Source organism: Salarias fasciatus, chromosome 15 (assembly GCF_902148845.1).
Source record: "Salarias fasciatus chromosome 15, fSalaFa1.1, whole genome shotgun sequence".
Taxonomy (NCBI): domain Eukaryota; kingdom Metazoa; phylum Chordata; class Actinopteri; order Blenniiformes; family Blenniidae; genus Salarias; species Salarias fasciatus.
The window spans coordinates 19,345,526-19,373,492 of NC_043759.1; the positions used below are offsets into that span (position 1 = coordinate 19,345,526).

General features: G+C 48.3%; 1 protein-coding gene across 1 annotated transcript; it reads left to right on the forward strand.

Moving 5' to 3' along the window:
* The first annotated feature begins 434 nt into the window (after nucleotides 1-434).
* LOC115401540 (chromatin-remodeling ATPase INO80-like) lies at nucleotides 435-27,872 on the forward strand. The gene is given in 43 exon segments (XM_030109788.1): nucleotides 435-581; nucleotides 1,609-1,672; nucleotides 1,898-2,089; nucleotides 2,363-2,520; nucleotides 2,653-2,720; nucleotides 2,917-3,063; nucleotides 3,165-3,285; nucleotides 3,379-3,584; nucleotides 3,703-3,756; nucleotides 3,855-4,058; nucleotides 4,169-4,373; nucleotides 4,471-4,538; nucleotides 4,613-4,840; nucleotides 5,006-5,086; nucleotides 5,609-5,704; nucleotides 6,423-6,482; nucleotides 6,571-6,713; nucleotides 7,311-7,395; nucleotides 7,511-7,628; nucleotides 7,873-7,958; nucleotides 8,790-8,957; nucleotides 9,144-9,277; nucleotides 9,621-9,688; nucleotides 9,832-9,925; nucleotides 10,106-10,334; nucleotides 12,687-12,827; nucleotides 13,312-13,537; nucleotides 19,949-20,076; nucleotides 23,859-23,953; nucleotides 24,364-24,436; nucleotides 24,560-24,718; nucleotides 24,861-24,894; nucleotides 24,897-24,962; nucleotides 25,062-25,150; nucleotides 25,182-25,183; nucleotides 25,475-25,517; nucleotides 25,519-25,558; nucleotides 25,561-25,628; nucleotides 25,902-26,073; nucleotides 27,111-27,122; nucleotides 27,125-27,325; nucleotides 27,402-27,512; nucleotides 27,515-27,872. Coding segments are annotated over 41 exon segments (4,845 nt in total). The 5' UTR covers nucleotides 435-581; nucleotides 1,609-1,672; nucleotides 1,898-1,937; the 3' UTR covers nucleotides 27,727-27,872.
* Nucleotides 27,873-27,967: the final 95 nt, after the last annotated feature.

Sequence of the window (27,967 nt, forward strand, 5' to 3'; positions counted from 1 at the left end):
CTGTCCTGCTGATGAATATTTAAAGTTCTCTGGGGCATAGTTTTTGTAATAATTGTTAGAAAATCCCTAAAATCTGGAGAGTAGAATTTAAATTGTGACATTTTGTGAGTAGGTGTGTGGCTGCCTCACTTTACCTAAAACAGAGTCCCTTTTAGTGACGTAACACGTAGCTCGGTAATCTTCGCAGAGGCCAGGCGCAATCAATCAACATCGGAAATTCATCGATGTGTTTTTAGTATTTATATACAAACGTGCCCAAATGGCCTCAGTTGTGAGAGTTTACCTAACTTTTTTGCAAAAATAATCAGCCAGGGTGAATTTCTTCTGTTATGTGTTAAAACAATATCGCAGGGTGAGCGTCCCGCTCTCGGCGTTTGATTGAAAGGCCTGCTCCTTGCTGTACCCTCGCCATGGCGTCGTGTCTCTGCTCTCTCAGTAACAGAAAGTGGCCGCCTCTCCGCTGTTGCTGCCGACTCAAAGCTCACAGACTCGCTCGGCGCCTCAAACCGCCATTTTGGAGTCAGAGAACCGAGAGTCGGCAGCAGCGACGAGAGAGACTGAGAGGGGGACACGGGGCCGAGGTGAGAGACTCTGTGGTGGTTGTTATGGCGAAGGAGCAATGGGGAAGATGGCCGGGAGGGAGAAAGAATTAAAAGATGGGGATCATACGCTGGCCAGGCAGCCGAGCCTCGGCTCGTGTCCGCGGTGAGGCTACGAAAGGCGCGGGCGCAGGGCCTTGCAGTCGCTGCACTGGGACAAGACACAACTTTAAGAATGTCCATTAAACAGATATCATATCTTAATACATTGTTTAGGCAGGGAGGTGGCGGCCTTAAAGAGACAGAGCCGATTTGAATACTTCATATTAATGGTGTGAGAGGACGTCTGTGTCAGGACGCCCGGGTGCACAAAGCTAGCCAGCTAACGTGTACGATCATCAAGGGGGTGCTTGTCCGGCAGTAAAAGCTGGACTGTAATGGAGAAGGCCATAAATTGCGATGCGCTCGATGTGGTAAACACCAAAGCAGGGAATAAGCAGCGGCTCCTTGACCCTTTAACATCCCCGATCAGAGGAAGCAGCTAACGGTCGTTAGCCTGCAGGCTACAGTGCAGTGTGAAGGTTAGCCAAGCAGCACGAGCTAGCAGATCAAACATTAACGATGAGATGACAATAAACACAAAAATCAAACTAAATGAAGATTCTCATCATTTCTTAATAATAAAAAAAAAGTTATAGGATTTGAGTTGCTGGCCCCTTTCCATGCTCGAGAAAGTGAACTAATAGAAAGTCAAGTCCAATAAGTCGATATGTGTAAATTATATGGAAAAAAAATCAGTCTCTAATGTACACAACAGCTAAGTTATCGATTAATGCATCTAAACATCTAAAAAATACACGATTATATGACTATGTACGCACATATAGGTAAGGTAAACACATAGATAAGGTAATAAAGGTAAATAAGAATATAACATGCATATAAGTCTAAACACAGTAATATAAACTAAATCCTTTAAATAATATTTTCTAAAAATCACTTTGCACTCCTAAAATGTTCAATATTTTTAATAAAACAGTGGTGCCTTACTGAGTATCTTCTTTTATAGGGTTTCCATCTTTGTGTGATCATTAATCTTGTAATGAAGAACCATGTCACCTCTTACTGAGAAGGTAGGTTATATATTATCATTTTATAGAAGTTATGTCACCACACTGTCTCTCAGCCACCCTGTTAACATAAAGTTTGAGATACAGGTGGTGTTAATGGATTTTAAAACCACTCTTGGGATTTCGCATAAGTTGCACAATGCTTTCATTTACCTCAATAACCTTAAAACTGGAAAAGTACTCCAATTTGCTATTACAATTTCTTATCCTTCTTCTCTAACTTTGAAGTGAAAGGTGCTGCCCTGTTGGGCAGAGGTGTCTGGGCTGCATGGCGTCAGGGCAGGGCGGCCGGCCGGAGGTTGGGGCATCGGGGACCTCTGGCCTGGCCAAGCCTCTCTACCTGCAGCGCTTGGAAAGATCCCTGAAGTTGGACAGTTTTCTGCGCCAGACGGCCACTGTCTTCAACACTGACATAACCAGGTACACACAGAGGACACTTTAAAGGCAGCGTACACATTTTCTGTGTGACTCAGATGTAGTCCTGAGTCATCATCGACAGCAAAGGAAATGTAAATGTATTATCTTTGAGTTTTACAAATGTATATATGTCATCTCCTTTACATTCGCTTTACATTACGTCCAGCATTGCTTACAATAATGTCTTTCTTTATTTTTATATCTCCACAAATGCCTAGAGAAACATTTTGATGGTAACATTGATGAGCTGACAGCTCCATCTTTCTCCTGTAGCAGCGATGATAGCGATGACAGTGATGGTGCGCTGGGGACGGGGTTATCTCTGGACTCCTCCGCTCAGCATGCTGCCTTGACGGTGAAGAGTGAATCATGTGAGCAAGGGGATAGTTTGACAGACAGCAAGCCCCTAAATGGAATACTCCTGCAGGGTAAAGGTAAGATACAACATGGAAACACTCATATTTATGTCCTTCACATATTCCTACACCCTCAGTTGCATTGTTTATCTCACCTTGAAAGATGTTGTGTATTTATATAGTGGTTCTTTCTCTCTTTTTGTCTTATAGATCAAAAGACAGACAAAACAAGCCTGTACAATTTTTCCAAGCTTAAGAAGAACAGGAAATGGCTCAAGGTCTTTACACAGAGTATTCCTCTGCATCCTTCTTCATGCTTTATTAAACAACACAAACAAATGACGCATTGATTAATAGTAGCTGCTCTGTTATAATTGTGTTGTCTATACCACTTTGATTGTGTGGCCGAGTTGTTTTCCCACACGCTAACACACAACATCCTCTGCTTCCTTTAACGTCCTTCGTGTCCTGCAGAGTATCCTGTTGAGCGACGACACCACCGACTCGGATACGGACTCCGATGACGCTGACTTCAGTTTGTCTCGGGAGGAGCTGCACGACATGCTGAGGCTGCACCGTTACACCAGGCAGCATCAGAGCAAGTTCTACTCTGATCGGGAGGTACAAAGACACACAAAAACAAACACAATCCGATGTCTACAGCTGATCAGAGTGACCACGGTGAGCATTTTAAACATCTTTTTGTATGTTGTTTCCTGCAGCTTCACCAATATCAGCACTACAGCACCGGACTTCTGTCCACTCATGACCCCTTTTACGAGCAACAGCGTCATCTACTGGGCCCAAAGAAAAAGAAAATCAAAGATGAGAAGAAATTTAAAGGTAAGAAAAAAAAAAAAAGATATGAGTTTGATCACCTGAGTTTAGCTAAGAGAAATCCACATTTGACAGATGATTCACTTTGTTTTCTTGCAGCCAAACTGAAAAAAGTGAAGAAAAAGAAAAAACGGGGAGAGGGAGAGTTTTTGGACGATGAGCGACCTTATATCACTAAGATTTTTGCGAAGTTTTCCCATGATGCTCCGCTGCCCGTGGTAAAGAAGAAACATCTGACGGCGGAGCAGCTGAACGCACGTCGACGGAAGGTCTGGCTCACCATCGCCAAAAAAGAGATCCCCAAGGTCAGTATGTGGGAAGGGAAAGGTCGGACTCATTGTTTTTTTTTCTCACAGTTTTGTGTTTGTGGGTTATTTTGATGTTCATTATCATTTTCTGATATCCTGATTGTTCCTTTCACAGTCCTTCAAGCAGAAGACCTCTGCGAAGAACCTTGTGCTCACCAATGCTAAAAAAGTAAGAAACTGAACCGTTCTTGCTGTCCTCCGTGTTTCTGTGTGAATGTTGGTCTTTTTATTGCCAAACATCTAACTCCTTGTAATGTTTTGCCTCAGTTGGCTCATCAGTGCATGCGAGAAGTCCGGCGTGCGGCCATCCAGGCTCAGAAGAACTGCAAGGAGACGCTACCCCGTGCACGGCGCCTTACCAAAGAGATGATGCTCTACTGGAAGAAATACGACAAGGTGGAAAAGGAGCACAGGAAGAGGGCCGAGAAGGAAGCTCTGGAACAACGGAAGCTGGACGAGGAGATGAGAGAGGTCAGTGGCGTGGAGGCGACTGGAGACTGGGACTTTTCGGGTTGTCTCGGGATTCCGGGGTTGCCACAAGAGATTGTGCAGTCAGTTTGGTTTCTCTTTGATTCTCGCAGGCCAAGCGCCAGCAGCGTAAGCTGAATTTCCTCATCACTCAGACGGAGCTCTATGCTCACTTCATGAGTGGGAAAGCCAGCGTCGGGGGTCCGGGGGGAGATTCAGCTCAGGAGGAAATCCTGAGAAAGCTTGAAGACACTGCAGCCCAGCGACAGATCGACATCGGAGGGGGAGTGATGGTCAACATGGGGCAGGAGGACTACGGTACGAGTGGTTCAGTCAAGTTTAATGTGTTACTGGTGCAATATTTTGAATGATCCCATGGTGACCTGCTGATGAGCTTCGTGGTTTGTCGTCGCAGATAGTGAATATTACAAATCCAAGGCCTTGAGGAATGCCACAGAGGCCTACCAGATTCACCAAGAGAGGGTAAGTTAAAGCAGTTATCAGACACACTTCCTAGTCCACACTGAGGCTCATCTCTAAATCTTCCTTCATCGTAGACCCGAATGTTTGACGAGGAGGCCAAAGACAGCCGCAGTGCTTCTCTACACGCAGCTGCCGGCCTGCTGTCGGGTGGAGGTAGCGCGTCCGGTTTCGGTGAAAGCTACAGCCTCTCGAATCCTTCCATCCACGCAGGCGAAGAAATTCCTCAGCCGACTATCTTCAATGGGAAACTCAAAGGTTACCAGCTCAAAGGCATGAACTGGCTGGCCAACCTCTACGAGCAGGTACCTGGCGGCGATCAGAGACCTTTCTGACCCCAGAGACCAGATGTTGTCTTCTTTCATTTACTTTGAATGACATTAGACTGCACTTTTAGCACTAGATGTTTGAATAGGGAGCTGATTTTTCATCTACATCGGCTAATTCGTGTTGTTTTTTTTCTTTTGCAGGGCATCAACGGAATCCTGGCAGACGAAATGGGACTGGGGAAGACCGTTCAGAGTATTGCCCTGTTGGCTCACCTCGCAGAGGTAGGAGAGGTTAACATCTATAAATGCTTCATTAACCAACCGCAGAGCATTCCAGCATCTTCTCTTATTTTGGGCTTGTGACAACATTTATCAAACAAGCTTCCATGTGGACCTGCATCCTTTTCTAGTTACAAAAAAAGTGCCTGGTGAGACTTACCAGTTTGAGAGTGAACAGAAGGAACGTGCATTTGTGGGATGGAAAGTGAAATACAAAACAATTCCAATAATATATGATGCAGGTAGATACGAAAAACAGTTACATTCATATTTAGACTAACTGCATTAATTGAAGTGAAACAATAAGGTGCTTTGTCAACGTAAGGAATTGAATCGTTGCCTGTTGTTTTATATGACTAAGTCAAATTTGATTAAAATAACTCAGAGCTCCACAGTAGTTTCAGTCAGATATTACAGATGAGAAGATTCCTCCGGTGTTCCTGGCGGTCGGATGCAGCGCCACCTGTGATCCAGCTGATGCAGCAACTTTACAGTGTTTGCTGTTTTTTGTTTTTCCCCACACAGAGAGATAACATCTGGGGTCCCTTCCTAATCATCTCTCCAGCATCCACACTCAACAACTGGCACCAGGAGTTCACCCGCTTTGTGCCGAAATTCAAGGTGAGACTGCTGGCTGAGGGGTTTGTTTCTCTGCTGTTTTTCTTTTCCTCCTCCTCAAGCATGCTGAGAAGAAAGATTCATGCTGTAAATGTTCCATTAGGGGGCAGTGTTGTCTCGTTATGTTGGAGGATCTTTTTTTTCCCCCCTACTTTCATCCAGTTCCTAAACATCTAAAAATCTTTGTTGCATGCCTCAGCTGGTGTTTGACAGACTGTGTGGAGGCTAAAATCATTTATCAAGCCCATCAATATGTCAGCCGTGCTGGAGTTCACACACACACACACACACACACACACACACACACACACACACACACACACACACACACACACATCCTGACAATGTCGCTCGCATAGCTCTTTGTTGTGCTCAGCGCTCGGCCATTCCCGTTTTCTCAGCTAGTTTGGAAATAAATCAATTCCAGTTTGTTTTGCTAATGAGGTGTGAAAAGACCCCATTACATGATTTGAAGATAAGCTTCCTGAACTCTCAAAGCAAGAGCGACTGAAAACAATAGAATGCCAACATGTGTCGAGCGATGTAATGATTTGTAAATTTTTCACATTACATTGCACATCAACAAGTGATTCGGACGTGATGTTATGCTGAGCTCTTTCCTCTGAGAACATCTCTGCTTTTCTTGCGTTGGTCACGATAGTCGTGCAGCTTTTGCAGAAGACATTTCTTTTTTCCTTAACTGTTATGTTTTATCCAACAGGTGCTGCCATATTGGGGAAATCCACACGATCGCAAAGTGATCCGGAAATTTTGGAGCCAGGTAAAGACGAAAATTCAAAATATTCAACGATAAACCAACACATGTTCTAATCTATCGTCTTTTTTTTCCATCCTCTCATCTTCCATAGAAAACCTTGTACACGCAGAACGCGCCCTTCCATGTGGTGATCACCAGCTACCAGCTGGTGGTCCAAGATGTGAAGTACTTCCAGAGAGTCAAGTGGCAGTACATGGTCCTGGACGAGGCCCAGGCTCTAAAAAGCAGCACCAGGTACACTGAAGCACCAAAATGTAGAATTTGGTTGACATGCCAAAACCTTTCGCGTCTCAGGCCTCGAATATTTGTCACAAATTTAAAGATAAACGATCAAATTTTCTGACCTACAATCCAGCTGTAGTCCTCATCGGATAAATGACCCATTCAGAAAAAAACAACAATTTTATAACCACACTGTTATAACTCCGTTGTGTTTAAGTTTTTCCTGCAGCTGCATGTTTGGAAGAGCTTGCTTTCAGGAATGTTAAGTGGAAGAAGTTTGTCATCGATTAGTTAGAAATATGCAGAATAGTGTCACAAGTCTTTAAATCATTTCTACAATCAACATAAAATTCTGGAAAAGTATCTCTATCAGCCCGTAGAGCCACAGCGATGCTGCGTGCGTCGCTTTTTGGCCGCTATTGGAGATCGGCCAAAATCCACAAGTCCGCTCAGAAAACGTCCTGAAAACGTTCAATCTCGGGCGCTCTGTGATCCTTTCCCAGTGAAAGTAGATGGGGTGATTATTTTGGAATAAAAATGCATGAAGATGATGAATGTCCGCGGCCGGGAGAGAGGAGACCACAGTCTCTTGTTTCTGTGCGTTCACAGCGTTCGGTGGAAAATCCTCCTCCAGTTCCAGTGCCGAAACAGACTGCTGCTGACCGGGACGCCAATCCAGAACACAATGGCCGAGGTGAACAGTGCGTGTGTGTGTGTGTGTGTGCGTGCGCTGGGAGCCGTGCGCTCCTGTGAGTCAGTGTGAGAAAATCACAACCCGTTAACCGCCGCGTGTTTTTACTGTCCCTCAGCTGTGGGCCCTGCTGCACTTCATCATGCCGACATTGTTCGATTCCCACGAAGAGTTCAACGAGTGGTTCTCCAAGGACATCGAGAGCCACGCCGAAAACAAGTCCGCCATCGACGAGAGTGAGTACAGACAAAAAAAGGAGCCCCTCTCAACTGCCCGTCGATTGTTTTCTCTGTTCTGATGGTTTTAAATCATTCAGTTATTGACTTTTCTCTTGTGAAACGTTTCATAATTTTCATTTTACAACACTTTGTCGCACTGCAGAAAGGACATCTTTTGGAAAATCTTCAATCATATTAGAATATTTCTCAGTTTGTTTGCACAGAAGAATGAGTGCGATGACATTTAGGGCATATTTTTCAGATCAGCTGTCCCGATTGCACATGATCCTCAAGCCCTTCATGCTGCGCAGGATCAAGAAGGATGTGGAGAACGAGCTCTCAGACAAGGTAAGCGGGAGTGTGAGCAGCTGGTGAAAGAGACGAGGTTGAGATGGTCTGATCATATATTTAGGAGATCGGGATTGCAAAATGAGGGTCCGAAAAGAAGTGGCGAAGACCAGTTTCAAACAGTACCAGTTCTTTCTTCAGGTCTTCTCACTCTCCTCCTCTCCTGGTTAATGCTTCCTCCGTCCACGCCAGCCTCCGCCTCAGTGACACGGGAAGCGTCGTCATAAGTCTCTGAGCAATGCTTGTGCTGGCAGATCCTCTCGACAGATGCTGGACCCGGGTTCTCCAGCTGTCACAGGCGGCGCACACACACTCACTCATCCACTGTGGGAGTCTCCGCACACCGAGCCGGAGGAATGGCAGAGTTCACCACTCCCCCACATCTGTCTTTTTCACTTTCCTTTGCACCCACATGAAGCCCTGCCAGCCCGCTTCCTCTGCTCTTCCCTCTGGTTTCTCTTGTTTTGGCCAGCGAGCTGAAGCAAACCCCAACCGACGAGGTTCAGTGTGGGGTCGTGTGTTTCGTTGTTGTTCATTTTCACTGCTTTTACTGAAACACGATACTTGATAACAACCCAACATGTTGATGTTTATTTTAAGAATGTTTGGCAGACTGGGCACGGAGTCTGTAACCATAAATTAATACTGGGTTCAGTCCTTGAGAAAACATTGTGTTTTCTCAGAGGACCGTATAACAAATAGGAAAGCGCTTTCTGTGAGTTTCTATCTCCTCTCTCAACCATGAGAAAGCAGATCATTGTGAGAACATAATGCTCTTTTCTCGGAAGCTTTGCTGCAAGGTGCAGCGTTTTAATCGCGCTCCTGTTGCAGATCGAGATCCTGACCTACTGCCAGCTGACGTCTCGGCAGAGGCTGCTCTACCAGGCTCTGAGAAACAAGATTTCCATCGAGGATCTGCTGCAGTCGTCCATGGGCACGGCCCAGCAGGCCCACAGCACCACCTCCTCCCTCATGAACCTGGTCATGCAGTTCAGGAAGGTACAAGAAATACAGTTTTATTTTTTATAGTTCATCAGTTATAGTTTTTTCCTACATTCTGCAGAAATAAGAGAGAAAACATGAGGTCTTAATGGTTGAACATAGAATTGGCAGTTAAAGCATGGAGTACCGCTTCCTTTGCATGGTTTACTCACTCCAGCTGCGTGTGTGTGTGTGTTTGTGTAGGTGTGCAACCACCCCGACTTGTTTGAGCGTCAGGAGACGCGCTCTCCTTTCCACATGTCCCTTAAGCCCTACATCATGTCCAAGTTCCTCTACCGCCAGGGCCTCATCCACGCACACAACCAGGCCAAGAACAAGTGAGTTCCTTCAGAGACGTCCACAGACACACTCGATATCCACTAATGTGCACCAAATCCTCAGGAAACACATCCATTAAAAGTTCTTCTGACAGTTTCGAGTGAGATTGAGTTTCTTTATAAAGTTACAATGTAAACACTGGCAGGGGTGATACGTCTGTTTCCCGACAAATTGTTTGTCCTTGAGGACTTTTTGCTGATTTGCGACTCAGAAAAGGCAATTACCTCAATTACGGCTGCAGTCGTAGGAACTTTGTGGGTTGGACTGGGACCAGACCGGTCTGCCCTGCCGCTCGTCACGCTGCGTGGTGTAACCTGGTTTTTCTCCTCGCGTCCTCCGCAGATTGCTTCAAGTGCTGCTGTCTCCCTTCTCCCCAAATCACATCCAGCAGTCTCTTTTTCACAGGAAAGGTGAGCATGAAGGCATGCAATTCTTCATAAAACCATCGGCTTCCTGTTTACCCCTTTGAATCGCCCCACCATTTCGTTTTATTTCCACAGATTATTGCTACTTTATTCAGGGTTTCTAAACTGTGTGTTTTTTACCGGTTCAGGCGACGACAAAGGCAGCTGTTTCTCCTTCCTGCGCTTCATCGACGTGTCGCCAGCTGAAATGTCCAATCAGATGCTCCAAGGCACCCTGGTGAGGTGGGTGTCACTTTCCATGAGCAGATCTGTTGAAACCGATCAAGATGAAGGTTTTGGGTTAAGATGTAGCCAATATATAAAAGATCCAAACTATTTTGTAAATAAAAACCCACTAGCGGTTGTTGATTTAGTAACAGTGACCAGCTTTAGCTGTTTCTCTTATGTGATCCTCTTCCACAGATGGTTAGCACTTTTTCTGTCCTTGAAAGCCGCGTACCGGCTCCACCATCAGCGCCTGTTTGACCTTGAAGAAGAAGGTCAGGAATCTGAGACGAGTCGAGGCGGAACGAATGAGGAGGTCAGAGGAAAGCCGCAGCCCCGGACGAACCGCCTGTCTCGCAGGGATTTGATTCTGTGGATAAACAGACCCGTCGCCTTCCCCAACGTTCACACCAGCCCTGTCCTGCAGGTGAGAAATGTTTGGACGCTCACTCTGTGCACAACAGAAGCCATGACGGAGCTGAAGCGGTGAACAGAGAAGCTTCTATCCGTCAGATATGACTTGAAAAATCTCAGAACTGTGCTTTAGTTTCCAAGAAAAGAAAGCAGAATAGTGTGGTTCACTGCAGTCAGGTCTAAAAGCACTAAAGCAAATCCTGCGTTGACAGTTAAGATAAGACCATTTAAAACTCTAAATTGTTTCACAGAATCATTCTGCTCCATATATGCACGCGGTCGACCATTTTTTAATAGATTTGTTTATATAGATCAGTTGTTTTGTATCAACATGATTTGGAACCGTCTTGCGGTTGAGCAGACTCTTTGAGTGACACGCCGTGTCTCTCCATCACGCCGTCCAATGGAAACAGTTTGAGCGTCTGCTGTTCCTTCAGCACAGACTCGAGTCCTGGCTCTGGGGAGTTTTGGTAACAGGAGTTGGATTGGTACATGGCACCAGTGTGCGCTGCTCGATGTTATTCGAGGGATTTGGAAAAAGGTGGTGAATTGGTCTTGATCCATCAAAATATCCTGGTATTTCAGCAGTTTGAGAAGTTTGTTCTGTTTTTTGCAGCACTCCTCTGGCTTCTTAAGTGTTGGATTCTGCAGCCGAGTGCTGCAAGGATACATATTTCATCGACTGTTATTTTTTTCATTTTGCAATATAGGAATTGTTAAGTTCTAAAAAAGATGTGTGTACTTGTGTGTATGGGCCAGTTCAAACATATAGAGCACACGTCTGCATATTCTTCACTGAGGAACAGCTGCAGGACTGTTGGAGTCTTCTTTTCAGAAGGGTTAGAAACACATCGATCAATGATTTCAGCCGTGATATGCATCAGTGTCACATTTCCAGCTTTCGTTGTTCCTCCCTTTCTGGGTGGAAAATGCTCAGAAGTAAATGCTGACGGGGTAATTCCATCCTCTTCCTCCTGTCTTGGCCTCCTCATGCAGACGTCTCAGATGTTAGCCCCCCCCCTCGACCCCCTCCAGAGCGGCTTGAAGGAGCAAGCAGAAAAAAATATAAGAAACAAGTTGAGATATGAGCGAGAGGCAGAAACTTTCTGACACCTGGGGAGCTCGTGCTGATCTCCAGACTCCCACAGTTTTTGCAAACTTCTTTCAGCTCCTCGTTTTTCTTCCTGAAGCTGCGTGGAGCTGGCACAGCGTGCCACTTCTCTTTGCTTGGCTCGTCTCGTTCTGGCTCTGCGCTTTGAGAGAGAGAGAGAGAGAGAGAGAGAGCGGTCAGTATTGCTTTCAGCCTTCCTGCTGGTCCCGCTGAAGGATCGAGACAAACAGAAGCACTGAACACCTCCTGCTACGCCCTGAATCCCACCCACGTATCACAAGACAGGCAGGTGTATAGTGGTTGTATAAATGGATTATATGCTGTGTACCTGGTAAACATGGTGCATTTAAAACATTGATGTACATTCATCAATTATTTTCTGGCTTCCACGCAACAATCTAACCATTTTTGATTTATGGAGACACTCTGAAAGGACTTCCTGCTCATTTTTCCTCACACACACTGTGTGTTGTTGTTCTTTGGTGTATCCACAGCGGTTATGAGAGTATTTGTTGCTTCACTCCCTGAAATATTTGGCCATTCATTGTTTTGAAAAGTTAATATCTTCCAGGAACCCTTTTTTTTTCCCTTCGGTTTTTGAGTGAAAAAGAGAAATTTCTACTTTCTGTGTCGAAGTTATTTCGCTCCACTTGCCATTAGGTGGCATTGTGGCACTACACTCATGCACAGCACATCTCTACACTCCTTTAAAGCCTCTCTCCCTGCTATATTGAAGCTGTCCGTCATGTGCATGCTCACATTTGCATTTCCACACCATGTCTTGTGCCCAAATGTGTGATTACACGATAAGGCAGCCAGTTCATCCTGTGACATATGCAATTAAAATTTCATAAAAGCTGGATTAATCATACATTTTACATAATAGTTTTAGCATTTAGCTGAAATGTTATATAACGGCTGAGAAACACAGCAAGTTAAATTTGAACATACTGAACCCATGAGCGGCGGACTCAATAACCTCTACATGCTCCAATTTGTGTGCTTCTGCTCCGCATCGCCTATAATTTGTGGGTTTTTAGTTTTCTTTTGTTTCCCGATGTCGCGGCAGTTCAAAGTAAGAATGCGTCCAGGAAATCGCTGTAATGACAGTCGTGGTGTTTATGGACATTTTTTGCTTTTTAAGGCATTTCACCACTTACAATTTACACAGTCCGTCCCCCCAGTGGATCAAGATAGCAATGTTAATGTGTACGTGTGTGGCTATGGGTTTTTTCGTTTTTTTTTTTTTTCCAGGACTTGGTGTTCACGGCCTCCAGGCCCGGCATGGTGGGACACACAGACGTGGTGATCCACAGCAGAAGCTCTGCCGCCACCGTGGTTCGGCCCTGCCAGCCCACGCTGCCACCCAAGTTCCTGCTGGCGGCCACGCCCAGGGTACGTAGAGCAAATCGCTCTCGAGTGAAAGCTTTGAGCCAGTTTGCAGGACATGGAGGACAGTGAAGAGTCTGGGTGGTCGTGGAAGTAGGAAGCGCTGTGGACGATGCCTCTGTGGACCCCCAACAAAGAGACTCTTATCTCTGAAGAGTGTGTGTGTGTGTTTGTGTGTGTGTGTGGGGTTGACATCAGTGCCTTCCAGCTGCATCTAAAACAAACAGCCGCTAAAAAAAGGGCTCTTTACTCAGGCTATTCACCAGTTGTCAAGCATCCTCCTGCGCACACACACACACACACACACACACACACACACACACACACACAGAACCTGCTGATTCAGCCTAATCATGCAGTGAACATCCATCTGCAGCATCGATTGTTCTGCCATAAACCGATCAGTGGTCGTGTTTTTGAAAGCCACCTGCAAAGCAAACGTTCGCCCGTGTCAAATTCCATCACGCAGTACTATCTCCTGGTCTCCTAGGTGACGGCGCTCCCCATGGAGCGTTATTGCGACGACCGCAGCGCCGAGTACGAGTGGCGGGTGACGCGCAGCGGAGGGGGCGCCATCTTCAGGAAGTGCTTCCTGTACGGTTCACCTGAACTGGCCTCGGACTGGGACACGCGAGCCACCGCCTTTCGCCCGCCGCGCCCCGGCGGCGTGATGGCCCTCTACCCCCGCCACGGATGGTCCTTCATACGGATACCAGGTAAGGGACACACGTCGGTGCGAGCGTGCTGTGAGGTGAACATCAAGGACCGAAACACATTTTTAGCGGAGGCTTGAGCCTCCTCGATTCTGTGAGTTTGTCGGGATGTTTCGGACTCGCAGCAGAAAGGCTGCGGCCTTGTTGAGCGTCGGCCCAGCAGCAGCAGCAGTGAGGAGGGTGTTTTAGTTTCCAGGGTTCAGGAGACTGATGGATTTCCAAGCTGACAGAGGCCACTACCTTTCTACACACAACACGTCCGTTCTCACTGACCTGCCTGACCGCCTGTAGCTCTGATAAACCCTCCAAGTCATGGATTTCTTGTTTAATCAGGCAAAGAATATTAATGCATTTGTCTTTGCTTGATAAACCTTGAATGTTATTACTTTAAGTATGTAAAGATTTACTTTACAGACATTTACAATGATTGAATTTTCTAAAAAATCTGGAGTTCTTCCTTTTAGACAAGACAGTTTGCTGTGTTACCATGCTAGATTATTATTATTTATTTTTTTTACTTGTGCCCATCTGTGTATACATGTGCTTGTGAGATTGTTTGTGTTTAAAAGTGAGAAACAAAACAAGTATTTGTGTGTCTGTGTGAGAACAGTTTGAAAGCTCTTGTGAAGTTGCATGGAGGCAGACAAAGCGAGGAAGTTTAGCTACTGGTCATTGTTCAAGTGCTTAGTTAGGTAACACTAATAGATGGTCCGTCTGTGTGCGAGTGAGAGTGTGTGTGTGTGTGCGTGTGTGTTGTTTGTGTACAGTCGAGCCCATTCAGGGCTGTGCGCCGCGCTCACACGGGCCCCGAGGTGTTTCTCACCTCCCCGCACACACTCTCCCACGCTGCCTTTCCTCACACCCAGCCCGAGGACAGGCTTCACCTCCGTCTCTCTCCGCCTGACAGACAGCAGCGCGAGCGCCGCCGTGAAGTCACTATCTGGCCGCGGCCGCTCTCCCCGTCTGGTCTGCCACTTCTTTCTCAGCCTCGGTAGGAAGGAAGTGACCCAGCACTCCGGCACCCGTCCTCCACTGAACACATTGTTGCCACATCAAGGCTCAGATATGTACAGTAGCCCGGCTGAAGTTTCCCACCCTCGCTCTCCTCCGCGCTCCCAGCCCCGCACCTTTAGAACAAATGGCAACGCTGAATAAGTGTTTGTTTTGAGCACCATGGCGTGAGTACGGCTGCCCACTGATATCGATGGAAGAATCTAATCAGACGACTTATTAGGATTCAGGCCCAGGGGAGGAACAAAACAATCGAGGCTCTAACATGTCGGGCCTTTTTTAAACCCGATTGTGATGGAAGCATTTTCCCTGGGGGAGAAAGATGTTTTTCATTCAAAGCAGAATTAACATTCAGATGATGATGCTGCTGCACTTCTCTAATATCTGACGTCTGTGGTCGTCACAGAGGGAGCATAGCTGGAGATCTGATCGGCTTTTCACACGACTGCTCCTGGGAACCTTTATTTTCAAAATCGGAGTCTCCAAAATACATAGTTCTCCTCTTTGCATGCCGTATGATCACTGGCGGAGCATTCCAGCGTGACTCAGAAATAACTTTCCTCGCCGTCGGTGTGGCTCCTGTCTCACTTAAGCTAATTAGAAGGAAGCCGTCCACAAAATGACAGGCTTCTCACTATAGCAGCGTCTTTTTCCAGCTTCATTGTGGACTGACAATTGTCTGTCACTGCAACGAGGGGCGACGGTTAAAGAACTCGATATTTACACGTCAGTGCTCAGCCTTTTTTGGGGGTATATGGTGTGCACGTGTGCCTCGCAGTCTATGAGAGAGAAGGGTAAGTGAGCCCGAGCCCCGGTGGCTCACATTAGACTGTGGGAAATGCAGTTCTGCCTTCCTGCCTCTTCAAAGAAACTCTACTCTCCAGCAAAATGGCAGGAAGCCTCCCCGGCCCTCTGATAGACAGGCTCAAAACAACACAGACGGCCAGCCCCGCCACACCGCTGTCTGACTCTGCCCCTCTCCATCTGCATTAAACTGGCACCGCTGGCCGTCTGCACATTTTTTTTTTCTTCCCCCAGCAAAGAAAAACAAAACATCCAGCCAAGTGTGTACAGACATGGAGATTTCCCCATCCAAATTATGGCTATTAATGTATCCACAAGAAGGAGGAAAAGAAAAAAAAAAAAAAAAAAAAAAAAGGCCTTCCTTAAACTTCCACAGCAGACTGAAGGGGGAGACATTAGCCACATTATTCCTTTGTGATCAGATCTTTAGCCGTGGACGCCAAGCGGTATCTTGTTCGCCCTGTTCCTCATCCTGCGAGCTTTCATCTGCAGCGTGTCCCAGACTGCGGCCGGCTCAAGAGTACCCGGCGGTAATCTATCTTAATGATAGAGTTCACAGCGGGCCGCTGTGCTGTGCTGTGGTGAGGTTCCCCCCTGAAAAACCCCGGGTCCTCATCAGACTGCCTGTCTCTCTGGAAAACCAGTCCTGTTGCCTGTGTGGGTGAACACACACACATACACACACACATGCATATATAAACATACATCGATGCAGTTCATCAGTCAATTTCAGTCACACTTAGTCACCCAGAAAACACGCTGGCTTTGTGGGAATGTGCATTTTTGGATTTGGCTTCTTTCCAGGGCTCCAGACTGCAGATAATCTTCTCTTGATATGGAGAGATTTGGGAGTAGCAGCAGTACAACTTCACCAAGATGGAAGCGGAAGCTGGTTTCTGCTGTTTTGTGCCAGTCGGTGCAGGGCGAACCCTCCCACTGGCATCTGGCTCTTAGCCGCGCTGATGCCGTCTCTGCGAGGGGAAATTAGGTTTAAGTCACATTTTGCCAATATGTGCAGAAGCAGCGAACCGCTGTCAGGCTAATATTTCCATCATCAGCAGTGCTGAACAAGTGTTGCTCATTGACTTATTGATTGCCCAGTGTAATGTATCATTATACAGTGAGGGGCTGGTGCTGGGGTTCGATCGTTCTTTCGACCTGTTCCCTGGCCCCCCATCTGTCTCTCTTTCTCACATAACCCTCCATCCATCTTCCTTTACTAACTCTTACTCCTCGGACTCGCCGTTCCTCTTTCCTCCTCACCCCTGGCCCAATTCTCTTCTTCTGCGTTGGGCCGGAGCGTCGGCGGCAGAAGGGAAGGCGGGGGGGTGGGTGTGGGGGGGACAGGATGGGACAGAAGATTGCCGTAGCATATTAATGAAATTAGCGGCGTAGTTGGTTTGGGAGTATCAGGCGCCAGGCATCAGGGCTGGGCCGGGGTTAATTAGCTGGCAGCAGGCCTCTAATTGGGTCAGGACCATGTCAGGCCCCTGGCTCTGGCCCTACAGGGATTGGATTACAACGTCAGGGGGACAGAGTGGAGGGGAGGGAGAGCGGCTGTGTGAAGTTGCGGGTTTGGGGTAAGGGGGGAGTTTACAGTAGTAGCGCGAGGAGGAGAGGATGGCGAGGGTGATGGAGGTTGTTGTGTATGGATCAGAAAGGGGGGGGGGGGGGGGGGGGGGGGGTGGCCAGTGGAGTGTAGCCTAATCTGCCAGCAGGCGGGTAGGGGTAGGAGGAGACGGGGACGTGCTGGCCGGGTGAATACCACTTTTAGACGGGATTGGATTGAAGCGAGAGGGACGTACGGAGGGGGGGACAGGCAGGTGGTGAAGCTTGATATGTGTCTCCATAGCACACAGCAGAGTAGTGTGATACCACATGGGATTTGCTCGTGTTTTTGGGGAGTGGTCTTAACACAGACATCATCTCGCCAGTTCATGATTTGAAAGTTATTTCTGTTCTTTTTTGGTGCATTTTAAATATTTTACGCGAACCGTCTCTCTGTGTTGCTCTTGTATGAGGTTGATCTAAAGCCATAACATGATCACCTTGTAAACTCTTAAGCCTAAAAGGCCGTTGCAGTGGATTTGTTGCATGTATAGACATAATAATTTTAATCTGTCTAAACCCTCCATAATTTATGTTCCATGTGTGGCTCGTACATCCAGTTTGCTCACATTTATACCGCTGGTCAGGCATTTCACTGGAGTCACATGTAGCTTATATTGTAAGCCCCAAGTGTTACACTGGAATGGGACAGCATACCACCAAAGCCCTCCCAAATCGCAATTATTCAATTTCTTGGCTTCCCTTTATATGGCATGGCGGCAATATTTAGAAAGTGGGATTTTCTGTACGCAGCACTAAATGTTCTGAACTCCACCACCTCCCTGTAAGCCACGTCGCTCGGTTTTAGGATGTTTAGACGGTTGCAAGGAAATCTATGTCAATCTGCTTTCCTTTGAATATATTTAACATTTCGTTCTGCACTGATTATTCCCCTGAAGGTTAACGCCGCTGTGCATTAAAGATGTTGGCGATCAGCTCATCTCTGAGCCAGTACGAACAGGTCAGATATTAGGACCTGTGACCGATGTAGTCAAACGTCAGACGGTTTTCTTCCTTAAGAGGCAAAGCAGCTTCACATTTAATGGTACAGCTCATAATCCAGGCATAAACAAAAGGATTACCCTGAATGGCTCGTATCTACAAACAGAAATAATAGCATCCAGCTGCTTAATATGGGATTTTCAGACTGACAGTTTTATGCCCCCCTTAAGAATTTGTTTAATTCATGCGACATTTAGTCCCATTTGGCCTCAAAAATTGTCAAATCAGGGCTTTAGCCCATCTTCAAGCAGAACATCGGAGCCTGGAAGCCTAAATGTAATCTGCTAAGCAGAAACAGATCAATGGCGGAGAGGCTGGGCAGCGGTGCCTTATATGAGGATTTGCATCTTTGCCAAGTGGCGGTTTGCGTCTGCGTGGTCGACACGCCAGCGCTAGCTGATGCCCTTGACTGAGCAGAGGGGCTAGTTAGACTGGCACCTGTGGTGAGGAGGCCCCCGTCTGATGGAAACCGCAACACCACCGCGAGGCTAATGCCTTCTGACTACAGCCGGAGCCACCACAGACCCCTCTCGCTCGCCGTCTGGATCCTTTTCTCCTCCAGTATGTAATCTTGCAGCTCTGCCTGACTCCTGGCTACTTTTACTTTTCAGTTCATTTTGCTCTCTTTTTAAGGCCAGTTGTAGGTCATCCAGCTCTTCATGAGCCATCAAGAGGAGAACGGGCGAAGTTAACGTTCAGTTTGATCCAGAGTCGATGAAGTCGTCGCTCTGCCTTCAGCCCAGAGTCTGATTGTCACCGGAGCTGAGTCTTTCTGACAGGTTGACGTCACTCGGCGGTGACCTGCGTTCCAGCTCTCCCCTCAGCATTTTGCCTGTTCATCTGTTCTATTAGTTCCTCTTTAACACCTCGACAGGGCCTGACCTTTTTTCGGGAGGGGGCTTTACGAAAGGGTCAGAGTTCGGGGTTCAGCCTGAGTACAAATTAGCATAGGCCTGTGCTCCTCAAAGTTGAAAAAGATCCCCTCGGATTTGTTGATCTTGTGGGGGCCACCAAATATAATGAAGCATATTTGGAAGAAAAAAAAAAATAAGGCAGGACGTTCTATGGCTTTATCGCTGCAGCTCAGTTCAGATTCTGAGCCATGTGTTTTGAATTAATGGAACGTGATTTAACGCTGATGGTTACGTTACGTTGACAAAGCAGTGGAAATAAGACTGGGAAATATTTATAAGCCCCGGTTTTCGCTGCACAAAGGAGCTTGGGAACAAGTGGAACAACTTGAGTGCGAGACGGCCAAGTCTGACTCTCCCTAAGGGACTCTCTTGTAACCCTGGTTTGACCCCGTCAGCTGACCCGGGACCCGGTCTTAGGCTCTCCCCTCTCAGGGCCGTGACCCCGCGGGTCAAACACCATAGTGTGCCTGTCACCGGGTCGATGGTCATTCTACCATTTCCTCATTCTGCCATTGTGGCAAATGACGTTAATTCCTCATCAGCTGGACTCCGAGGGCGCCACTCCAGCTACAAACACAGGGTCAGATTGGCCTCCAGATTCGTCCCATCGGCCGGTCTTTTGAAGGCCGGCGAACACCTGACGCGGTGTCGGCAGGAACGTGACCACGGCCAACTGCCGGCCCCGCGTGTCCACCCTTTGTGCCATTGTGTGAAATTGGGAATTTTCTCACAATTTCTCTCTCGGTCTTGTTCTCTCCTGCTTGTTCATTCTCTCCGGCTCTCATCCGTCAATACGGGCACAGGCTTTATTCAAACAACCGGCGGATCAGAGACAGATTTAGGAGGATTGATCCTCTGGCTGATCCACTCTGGGGAGTCCTCTATTCACACAATACTCCCATTTTTTTTTTGCAAAAACTTTAGGAGGGATGTAACATAACCTTGATAATGTTATTTTGGATTATCTGCTGACTGTTTATAACTGTTTGAAATGAAAAGAACACGAAGTTGTAACTCACTCAAGAGAGTAAGTAGCTGATCTTTGTTTTTTGTTCTTTTTTTTTTTTTTTCCCAGATAAGGAAAGCCTGATCACCGAAAGCGGCAAACTCCACACCTTGGATATCCTGTTGAGTCGGCTGAAGGCACAGGGACACCGAGTCCTCATCTACTCCCAGATGACGCGCATGATAGACTTGTTGGAGGTATGAACGCACCGACGCACCGAACCGTCCCCTTCCTCCAGCTGTTCCAATCACTCCTGCACGAACCTGCCTTTACATGAATGATTTATGCCTTTAAACCCCGCTAAAACATCACGATGACACATAACTTGAAATCGAGCTGCATCTGTATGGATCCGCCTCAGTCGTGCTGTTCCACTAGTTTATCTGGCCGCCTTCCACAGGCGAGGTATCGAGCTCCTGTGCCTCTAATCAGCCTGCCTGTCCCTTGTTAGCGCTCTCATTAGACGGCTAATTAACAGGTCACGACTAATTAGAGGGGACTCATCTGCAGGGGAAGCAGCCAGATGGGAGAGAGGACTACAAGTAGTGAGGAGAAAAGAGGGGGGGGGGGGAAGGTCGGAGGGAAAACCAGGGAGATGGGAGTGGCAAGGAGGAAGAACCAATGCATTAAAGTAAAGACAAAGAATGGTCGGAGATGTTTAAATGCAACATTTACATGAAGCAGCAGTGAAATTCTTCTTACTTGAAATCGATTCATATCTGTGGCGTATAGGAGGTTTCTTTGTTTCCAAGCCTCTTCGGTTTGCTTCGTGTTGACTGGAGGTCTGGAGCTGTCGGGCTCTGAGTGAAACATTTTGCTGCAGCCCTGACGTGCGTCGACAGCCCTTGAGCGCGGCGCTCTATTGTTCCCTCCGTATTTGTTGCAAACATCACCGTGGAGCCAAGAGACCTCTGGCACCAAGTCATTGGGAATTCCTTCCCCATTCACACGCCGCGAAAGGCGTTTCCACGGCCAGATTCTTTGACGGCAGATGGACCTGGCCCAGGTGCTTGATGACCGGCTTCCTGCGTGTCTGGGCAACAATGACAATGAGTGGCGTTCAAGGCCACGGACAGACTCTGTGTCCTTCTAACCCTCTCTAACTAGTTGTGCCTCCTCGCAGAGTTTTCCTGCTCCGTTGAGGTAATGCGGCGTTTCGCCGTGTGTATTACAGAAGGCATTGTTTGTAGGTGACCTCATAACCTAATGAAGGATGGGTGTGTGTGTGTCAGCATTTCTGGCTGAAGCGCTGAAGACAGTGAAATCATACGTTCTCCCAGTCTGGCTTCAGTTTTTCTCCACTGCATTATCTTTCTCATTTGAGGGGGGGGGGGATTAAAATAAAGGGAAAGATCCCGCAGATGGAATTGATTTCCAGCAAACGCAGCTCTGAGTAAGAGAGAGAGCGAGCGAAGCGGAGGCTGATGCTAATCTCCGTCATTAGCCGCATTGTTTTCGTCGCCGGTCGGCTGCCGGTTCTTCCAGTGACACTCGCGCTGCCGGGTGATGGATCGCCGAGGTCCGGGTGGCCTGGAGGAAAAATAACACGCTCTGCTTTGGCTGGCAGCGGCTGGACTGTGGGACGGGACCGCCAAATCACGGCCCTCCTCCTTCGAGTTGCGCGTCTGCGGCTACTTAGACGGCGCTTTACCGCACTGCAAGTATGCGGCTCAGATTGCAGAACTGAAGGAAATCATATGTTTTCTTAAACGGAGGAATTAAGGGATTAAATGTTCCTGTCAGCTCCTCCTGTTCTCTGAGAGCCAGCATGGAAGTAGATAAAGCAATCATTCAGTACAAAGCAAGCAGCTTTGCATCACCGGATGGTGTTTTGTTATTTTTCTGCCTCAGTATGAGTGCAATACTCGATAACCTTTAGCTTCTGATCAACAGTGATAAGACACATACTCAGTGAGTACCTTGGTTAATGATTAAGCTCTGGGAATGTTGTGGTTTTGAGGCTCCTGCTTCAAGCAGACGTAATGAAAGCTCCATCAGAGGGTTGGTAAGCTGATCTCCCGATCCCACACCTCCATGTTTGAGTGACTTCAGGTAATTCATCAACCTTTGTTAAGCTTCCTCAGAAGCCACAGAAGGATTTAGGAAAAAAAAAAAAGTCACATAGTACTTTTCCCACAAATTCTGTAAACAATTTGACTTTTAAAATTCGTGAAGTGCTCCTTTTTCTTGGCTTTAGCTTTTCCAGATCTCGTTCCTTTTTTATTTATAACAGCATTAAAGACATTTGTGGATTTAAAGTGAAAGTCAGTGTTGACAATATCCACTGTTCACAACCTAAAAAATAAAATAAAAAAACCATTTATTGTAGTTATTGTATTTCAGACGGACTTTGATCACTCCACCGCGTTTCCCTCATCAGCAACCAAACTGCAAATCTGTGCATTTGTCAGCCTGCCCTCTCAAATCAGAGACTCCCCACTGTTTGTCATTTTGAGACCAACCTGGCAGGCAGATCGCAATTCCAAATCAAGTAGAGGACTGAAGTATTGGGCAGCAAATAGAAATTTGATCCTTCTTTTAAGCATATGTGTGTTTTTTCCCATGTTTCTCCTCCCATACGTGACTCAGTGGCTGTGACAGCTAACTGGGGCTTTTTATTTTTCTTCCCCTCCCTTTGGTAAATATGCTTTATAACGAGCTGCTGACAGTCCGGGCCGGTCGATAGTGTAAACAGTCAGGTTGACCTGAATGGATACCTCTCTGATTTATCACACTCGAAAAAAAAAAAAAAAACGATGTGTAAAAAGTGCAGAAGTAGTCAGCCTGTCACCTCTGGTTACCCCGGACTGAAACTGGACACGAGGGCGCACGGCCAGCTGTTCAGGTTTAGGTTACGGTGCGGCTGTCACCGCGTTGGAAAACCACCGGCGCGCTGCTGATCCGTGCCGGTTTGGACAAGCAACACGGAAGGTCACACAGACAGCGACCCCCCCCCCCCCCCACCCCCTGGCGTGACCTTTCTCTAATCAGACGCAGTCCTGCGAGGACGGACGCCGTCTTCGATCAGAGCAGCAACATCTGCAGCGTCACGCTGGCGAGATATTAAACCCTAATTCGAGGTTTCGCAGCGTTTTGGCAGGAGCGGGGCTAATGGCCGCTAATGCAGTGCTCACTCCGAGCAGATGGGGCGGTTGGGAACGGAGCCAGGCCCAGACCCTGCTGGGACCGAGGCCCCGGTGTCACGACTGGAGGGGGGGGGGGGGTTCAGGTTCAGGAAGGGTCACTGAAAACATGGTGTCAGATCATTGATATCGTCGGTAATGACGAGCGAGGCGGTGTGATGTGCGCCGACGCCTCATCGCTTCGGGGTTCTGACACCGTTCATTTAGAGAGGTCGAGGGTTCAGGGAAGAGCTTTAATGGAGATCAGCGAATCTCCTCGTCGCCAGCCGCCGCCGCTCTGACCTCTGAGACACACACAAACACACACACACACACACACGACGCACACAGAGGAGCTTAGCAGACTTTGGGGGTAATAGAATATCAATTTCCGTATTTCTCAACGTCCCGCTGCGCCGGGATTGAGGTTTTAGCTCCAGCAATGCACGTTAGTAGTGTGGGAGTTTGATATTTTGGACTCAAAGTTGCTGTCAAGATGAAATTCTACTTTAAAGATGAATATTTCTAAACCCTTTGGGGCTTAGTAAGTAGCCCTGCAGTGTTTTCTTTCTTCTGCTCCTTGGAGAAACAACTGCATATTTGAGAACTTATTAAATTCAGTGTATTGTTGCTGAAGCCAGGAGGGTTCAGTAGGGCAATTTTCAGATTTTTTTAAATTACTTTATTTTCATATATTGATAATTTAATTGAATAAATCTATTAAAGATGTTAAAAAAAAAAAAAGTGGTCTCAGGCTCAATGCGTTGAAAAAACTCTTCCACTGACAACTTTCCTGATTATTTGTCCTTGAATTATTCCTGAGTTTGGACATTCATTGGTTTTTCATACTGTTTCAGGAGTACATGGTCTATCGCAAACACACCTACATGCGCCTGGACGGATCCTCCAAGATTTCTGAGCGCAGAGACATGGTCGCTGACTTCCAGAGCCGGTCAGTAAACACATCAACACACTGTAGAAAATGCACCTTTATACCAGTGTCTACGTACATAAAATCAGTGTTTTTGTATGTTGTACTAATCAGTGAATCGTGTGTGTATGTATGATATATATCCAAGTTGGTGTGTTTTCTGGTGAGTTCATTTGCTCTGGTTTGCGTTAGTGCATAGCTTCAGGCGCCAGAGGTATTCCACTGACTTGCTGTAGGAAGAGAGGGTTTGACGTTTATGGAAGCGGCTTTATTGTGTGGGACTTCTCCACTGGGATTTCATTTCCTTATGCAATCCCTCAAAAAGTTTTACTGTGCTGTCATGCCAGGTTTAGGCTAATGTGAACTAACTTCATTTCAGAAATGTGATGGTACACTCTGGAGTGTAAGCGCCTCTCTCTGCCTCTTCGCAGGACGGATATCTTTGTGTTCCTGCTGAGCACGAGGGCCGGAGGTCTCGGCATTAACCTGACCGCCGCCGACACCGTGAGTCACAGACGCGCTGGAAACACCTGTGTGGATGCGAAATTTAAGAAACTACCCAGAAGTAACATTTTATAGTCAGAGTCTGAACAGGTGAATTAAAAAAAAAAACACATTTTCCTCTAGGTGATCTTCTACGACAGTGACTGGAACCCCACCGTGGACCAGCAGGCCATGGACAGGGCTCACAGGCTGGGTCAGACGAAGCAGGTCACCGTCTACCGCCTCATCTGCCAGGGCACCATCGAGGAGAGGATTCTGCAGCGGGCCAAGGAGAAGAGCGAGGTCAGTCCCAACGTTCCAGCTGTGCCACGTCTTTTAATAAAATGAAAGAAAGAAAACAGCTGCACCTCTGTTGTTTAATCGCATTAACAGAATTTGAATCATCGTTCAGGATTCGGCTAACGCTTGGTGATTCTCTCCAAAGATTCAAAGGGTGGTGATCTCGGGAGGCAACTTCAAACGGACACTCTGAAGCCCAAAGAGGTGGTCAGCCTGCTGCTGGACGACGACGAGCTGGAGAAGAAGCGTGAGTGCGAACACGTGCAGACCGTTGCGCTCTGATGAACTCCTGTCATGGGAAATGAGGAACGGGGCTTCGACAACAGCGTGCCGTCTCTTCTTGTAGTGCGTCAGCGACAGGAGGAGAAGAGGCAACAGGAGGAGAGCAGCAAAGTGAAGGAGCGCAAGAGGAAGAGGGAGAAGTACGCCGAGAAGGTACAATACGACCGTCTGTGCCGAGAGAAAGAAGTGTAAATGGAGGGATTCGAAGGACACGTACAGAATAAACAAACCTGAAGCCAGGCAAAAATAATACACGAGGAAGCACCTCAGCCGGAGCTGTGCCAAGAATATCTAGATTCCTGGACACCGTGTCCAGTTGTCACCGTAGCTGCAAAGATTAATGCTCGGCGAGAAAGCTCCATCCGTCATCTACTGCAGGGTGTCCAGTTAAGGTGTTGGGGGGCTAAAGCGATCTGAGCTCTCACGTCGCATCGTTCACGTCTCCGCACTCTGTCCTGTGTGTGCGACCTCCAGAAGAAGATCGAGGGAGTCGGAGAACAAGAGGAAGAAGGAGGTGAACCCTGGTCACTCTGCACGCCCCCTCCGCCGACAACTCCAACCTGCGGCGGACGGAGACGCCTCGTTCATCAGCGTGGAGATGGACTCGGCCATGCCCAGCCCCTTCAGCGAGGTGAGGCTGCTTGTGCCAGCGCGGTCGGAGGGGACAGAGAATCGTTTCGATAATTTCAAACCCCGTCTCCCACTTTTACTCTTCATTTATTCTCTCTGAATATTTTGGTTACTCCCTCCTCACCTCTCCTTCCTTCTTATTCTTCTTTTTTCCTGTCGTCCATCATTGATTTCTCTTTCCCCCGTGAGTTCCGTCTTCCGCCTCACCGCGCCGGCCTGGTATTCCTGACCCCCAGCCTGTGTGTGTGTCTGTGTGTGCCCCGCCCGTGCCCAGATCTCCCTGAGCAGCGAGCTGCAGCACGGCTCGCTGCCGCCGGACGCCGACGCCGACGAGAGCAGCAGCGACATGCTGGTCATCGTGGACGACCCCGTCTCCTCCGCGCCGCAGTCCCGCGCCACCAACTCGCCGGCGTCCGTGTCGGGGTCGGTCTCCGACAACATGAACGGTGAGAACCGCCCCCCCCCCTCCCCTCCGAAGGCTCCGCCACACACCGCGCCGCTTTATCTGTCCGTGTGACGGCGCTCATCGCGTCCAGGGGTGATTAGAAAACAAATCGGCGCGACATACACGGAGGTCACGGCCGCTTCGACAAGCCGGACTGTTTTGTTCGCTCTTCGCTCTCATGACTTCGTGTTTTCGTAGGCGCACGTCCATCGTGACAAGTAGCCCGTATCTCGCGCTCCTGAGATTTATGAGGGGTTTAAATTCGTCCTGCTCTCTGGAATCCATAGAGATGGCAAAAGTACACTGTTTCGCTTATATGGCTGTACTCGGATTGCCGCTATAAGGTAATCCCCCTAAATACGCCGCGCTCCACTGAAACCCATTTGAGATTTTGGCTGCCTTGCTAAGAGGCTGCTGCCAGCGGGATTATTAATGGGACCCCGACAACAGGGCCCTGTAAACCCGGGAGCTGCCGGTGCCTTTCTTAGAGGCAGACGACATTTTAATGAAAGGTTTAAGGACGAACCGGAGGCTTGAATCAACGACCCGATCGCTCAACGTGGTAGATGGAGAGGAACTGAGCTCAAATCTGAAATGGGGGGTAACAGTTTGGGGTTTTACTTGTGTGTCTTGGTGTTAGTGACAGAACGGCTTATCTGTGTTTTAAGAAAGAAAGAATTGCATACCACAGCGGTTACAGTGCGGCATGTAAAGCGAATGAGGGGGGGGAGGGGGCGGGGCTACCCGAGGGTCACGGCACATTCCCGCTGAGCCAAACACTGGCTCTGATTCTGCAAACACACGGAAAAACGGAGCAAATTTCAGTTTTTGCTTGAGCCCGCACTTCTGAGAATGACGACTAATGATTAATGTGTAATAATTCTCCGGCGCTGTAAAATGACCACCGAGGCTTTGAAGGGACGCATTCGGGCCAAGACAAACACGAGGGGTCTCAGGCAGCGCTGTTATTCCTGTTCTGTCTGCTGCCGCAGATTTAAGGAAGAAATGTCTGCTGTTTCTGTTCTCCTGGATGTCCAGGCGTCTCGGTTCAGACACGACGAGCGCGGGCAGAGGCAGGTCCGGGCGGAGCCGGGGCCGGCCCAAAGGATCGGGAGGCGGCGCCAAATCCGGAGGGAAAGGCCGCGGCCGCAAGTCGACGGCGGGCAGCGCGGCGGCGATGGCGGGGGCCATGGCGGGTGCGGCCGCCGCCTCGGCGGCAGCGTACGCCGCCTACGGCTACAGCGTCTCGAAAGGTGAGCGAACGCCGACTCATCACTGCCTCCACGTGTAAATGTGAGGGTCTAAATACGTCCTGTGGCTCCTTCCCAGCCGGCCTGACGGCGTCCGCCCCCCTGCAGCCGTCTCTGGGCCGCTCCGGCTCCGCCCCCTCCTTCAACCCCAGCCGGAGCTCCTCCCCGCAGGCCAGAGGAGGCCCCTCCGCCGCCGGCCCCACAAACAGCTGGCGCACGGCCACCACCACCACGGCGGCCACGCCGCGGCCAGGAAAGGCAAAGGCCCGGGTGGTCCCGGGCGCGGTGATGCTCTCCACACACACACACACACACACACACACACATACGAACAAGCCGCTGTGCACTGTGGTAGCCCCACGCCTACACCCACACACCGAGAGTTCAGTATTCCTGGGAAGTGAGGACAGCCTCGACCAGCCCGCGTCGTTTCCCGCCTGCCACCGTTTTCGGCTTTTAGCGTTTCAATTTTCCAAGTGCTTTTTCCAGAAGCTGTATCTCAAAAGAGACACGGAGCGGACGCGCGTAGCGAAAAGGGCTTTTTAAATCCTTGTGTTCGCGAAAAGGTTTCTGTCCACTGCACTGAGCCATGTCTTCCTTTACCGCCCCTTCCCCTCATTTCGTTATGGATCCTTGCCGATGTTC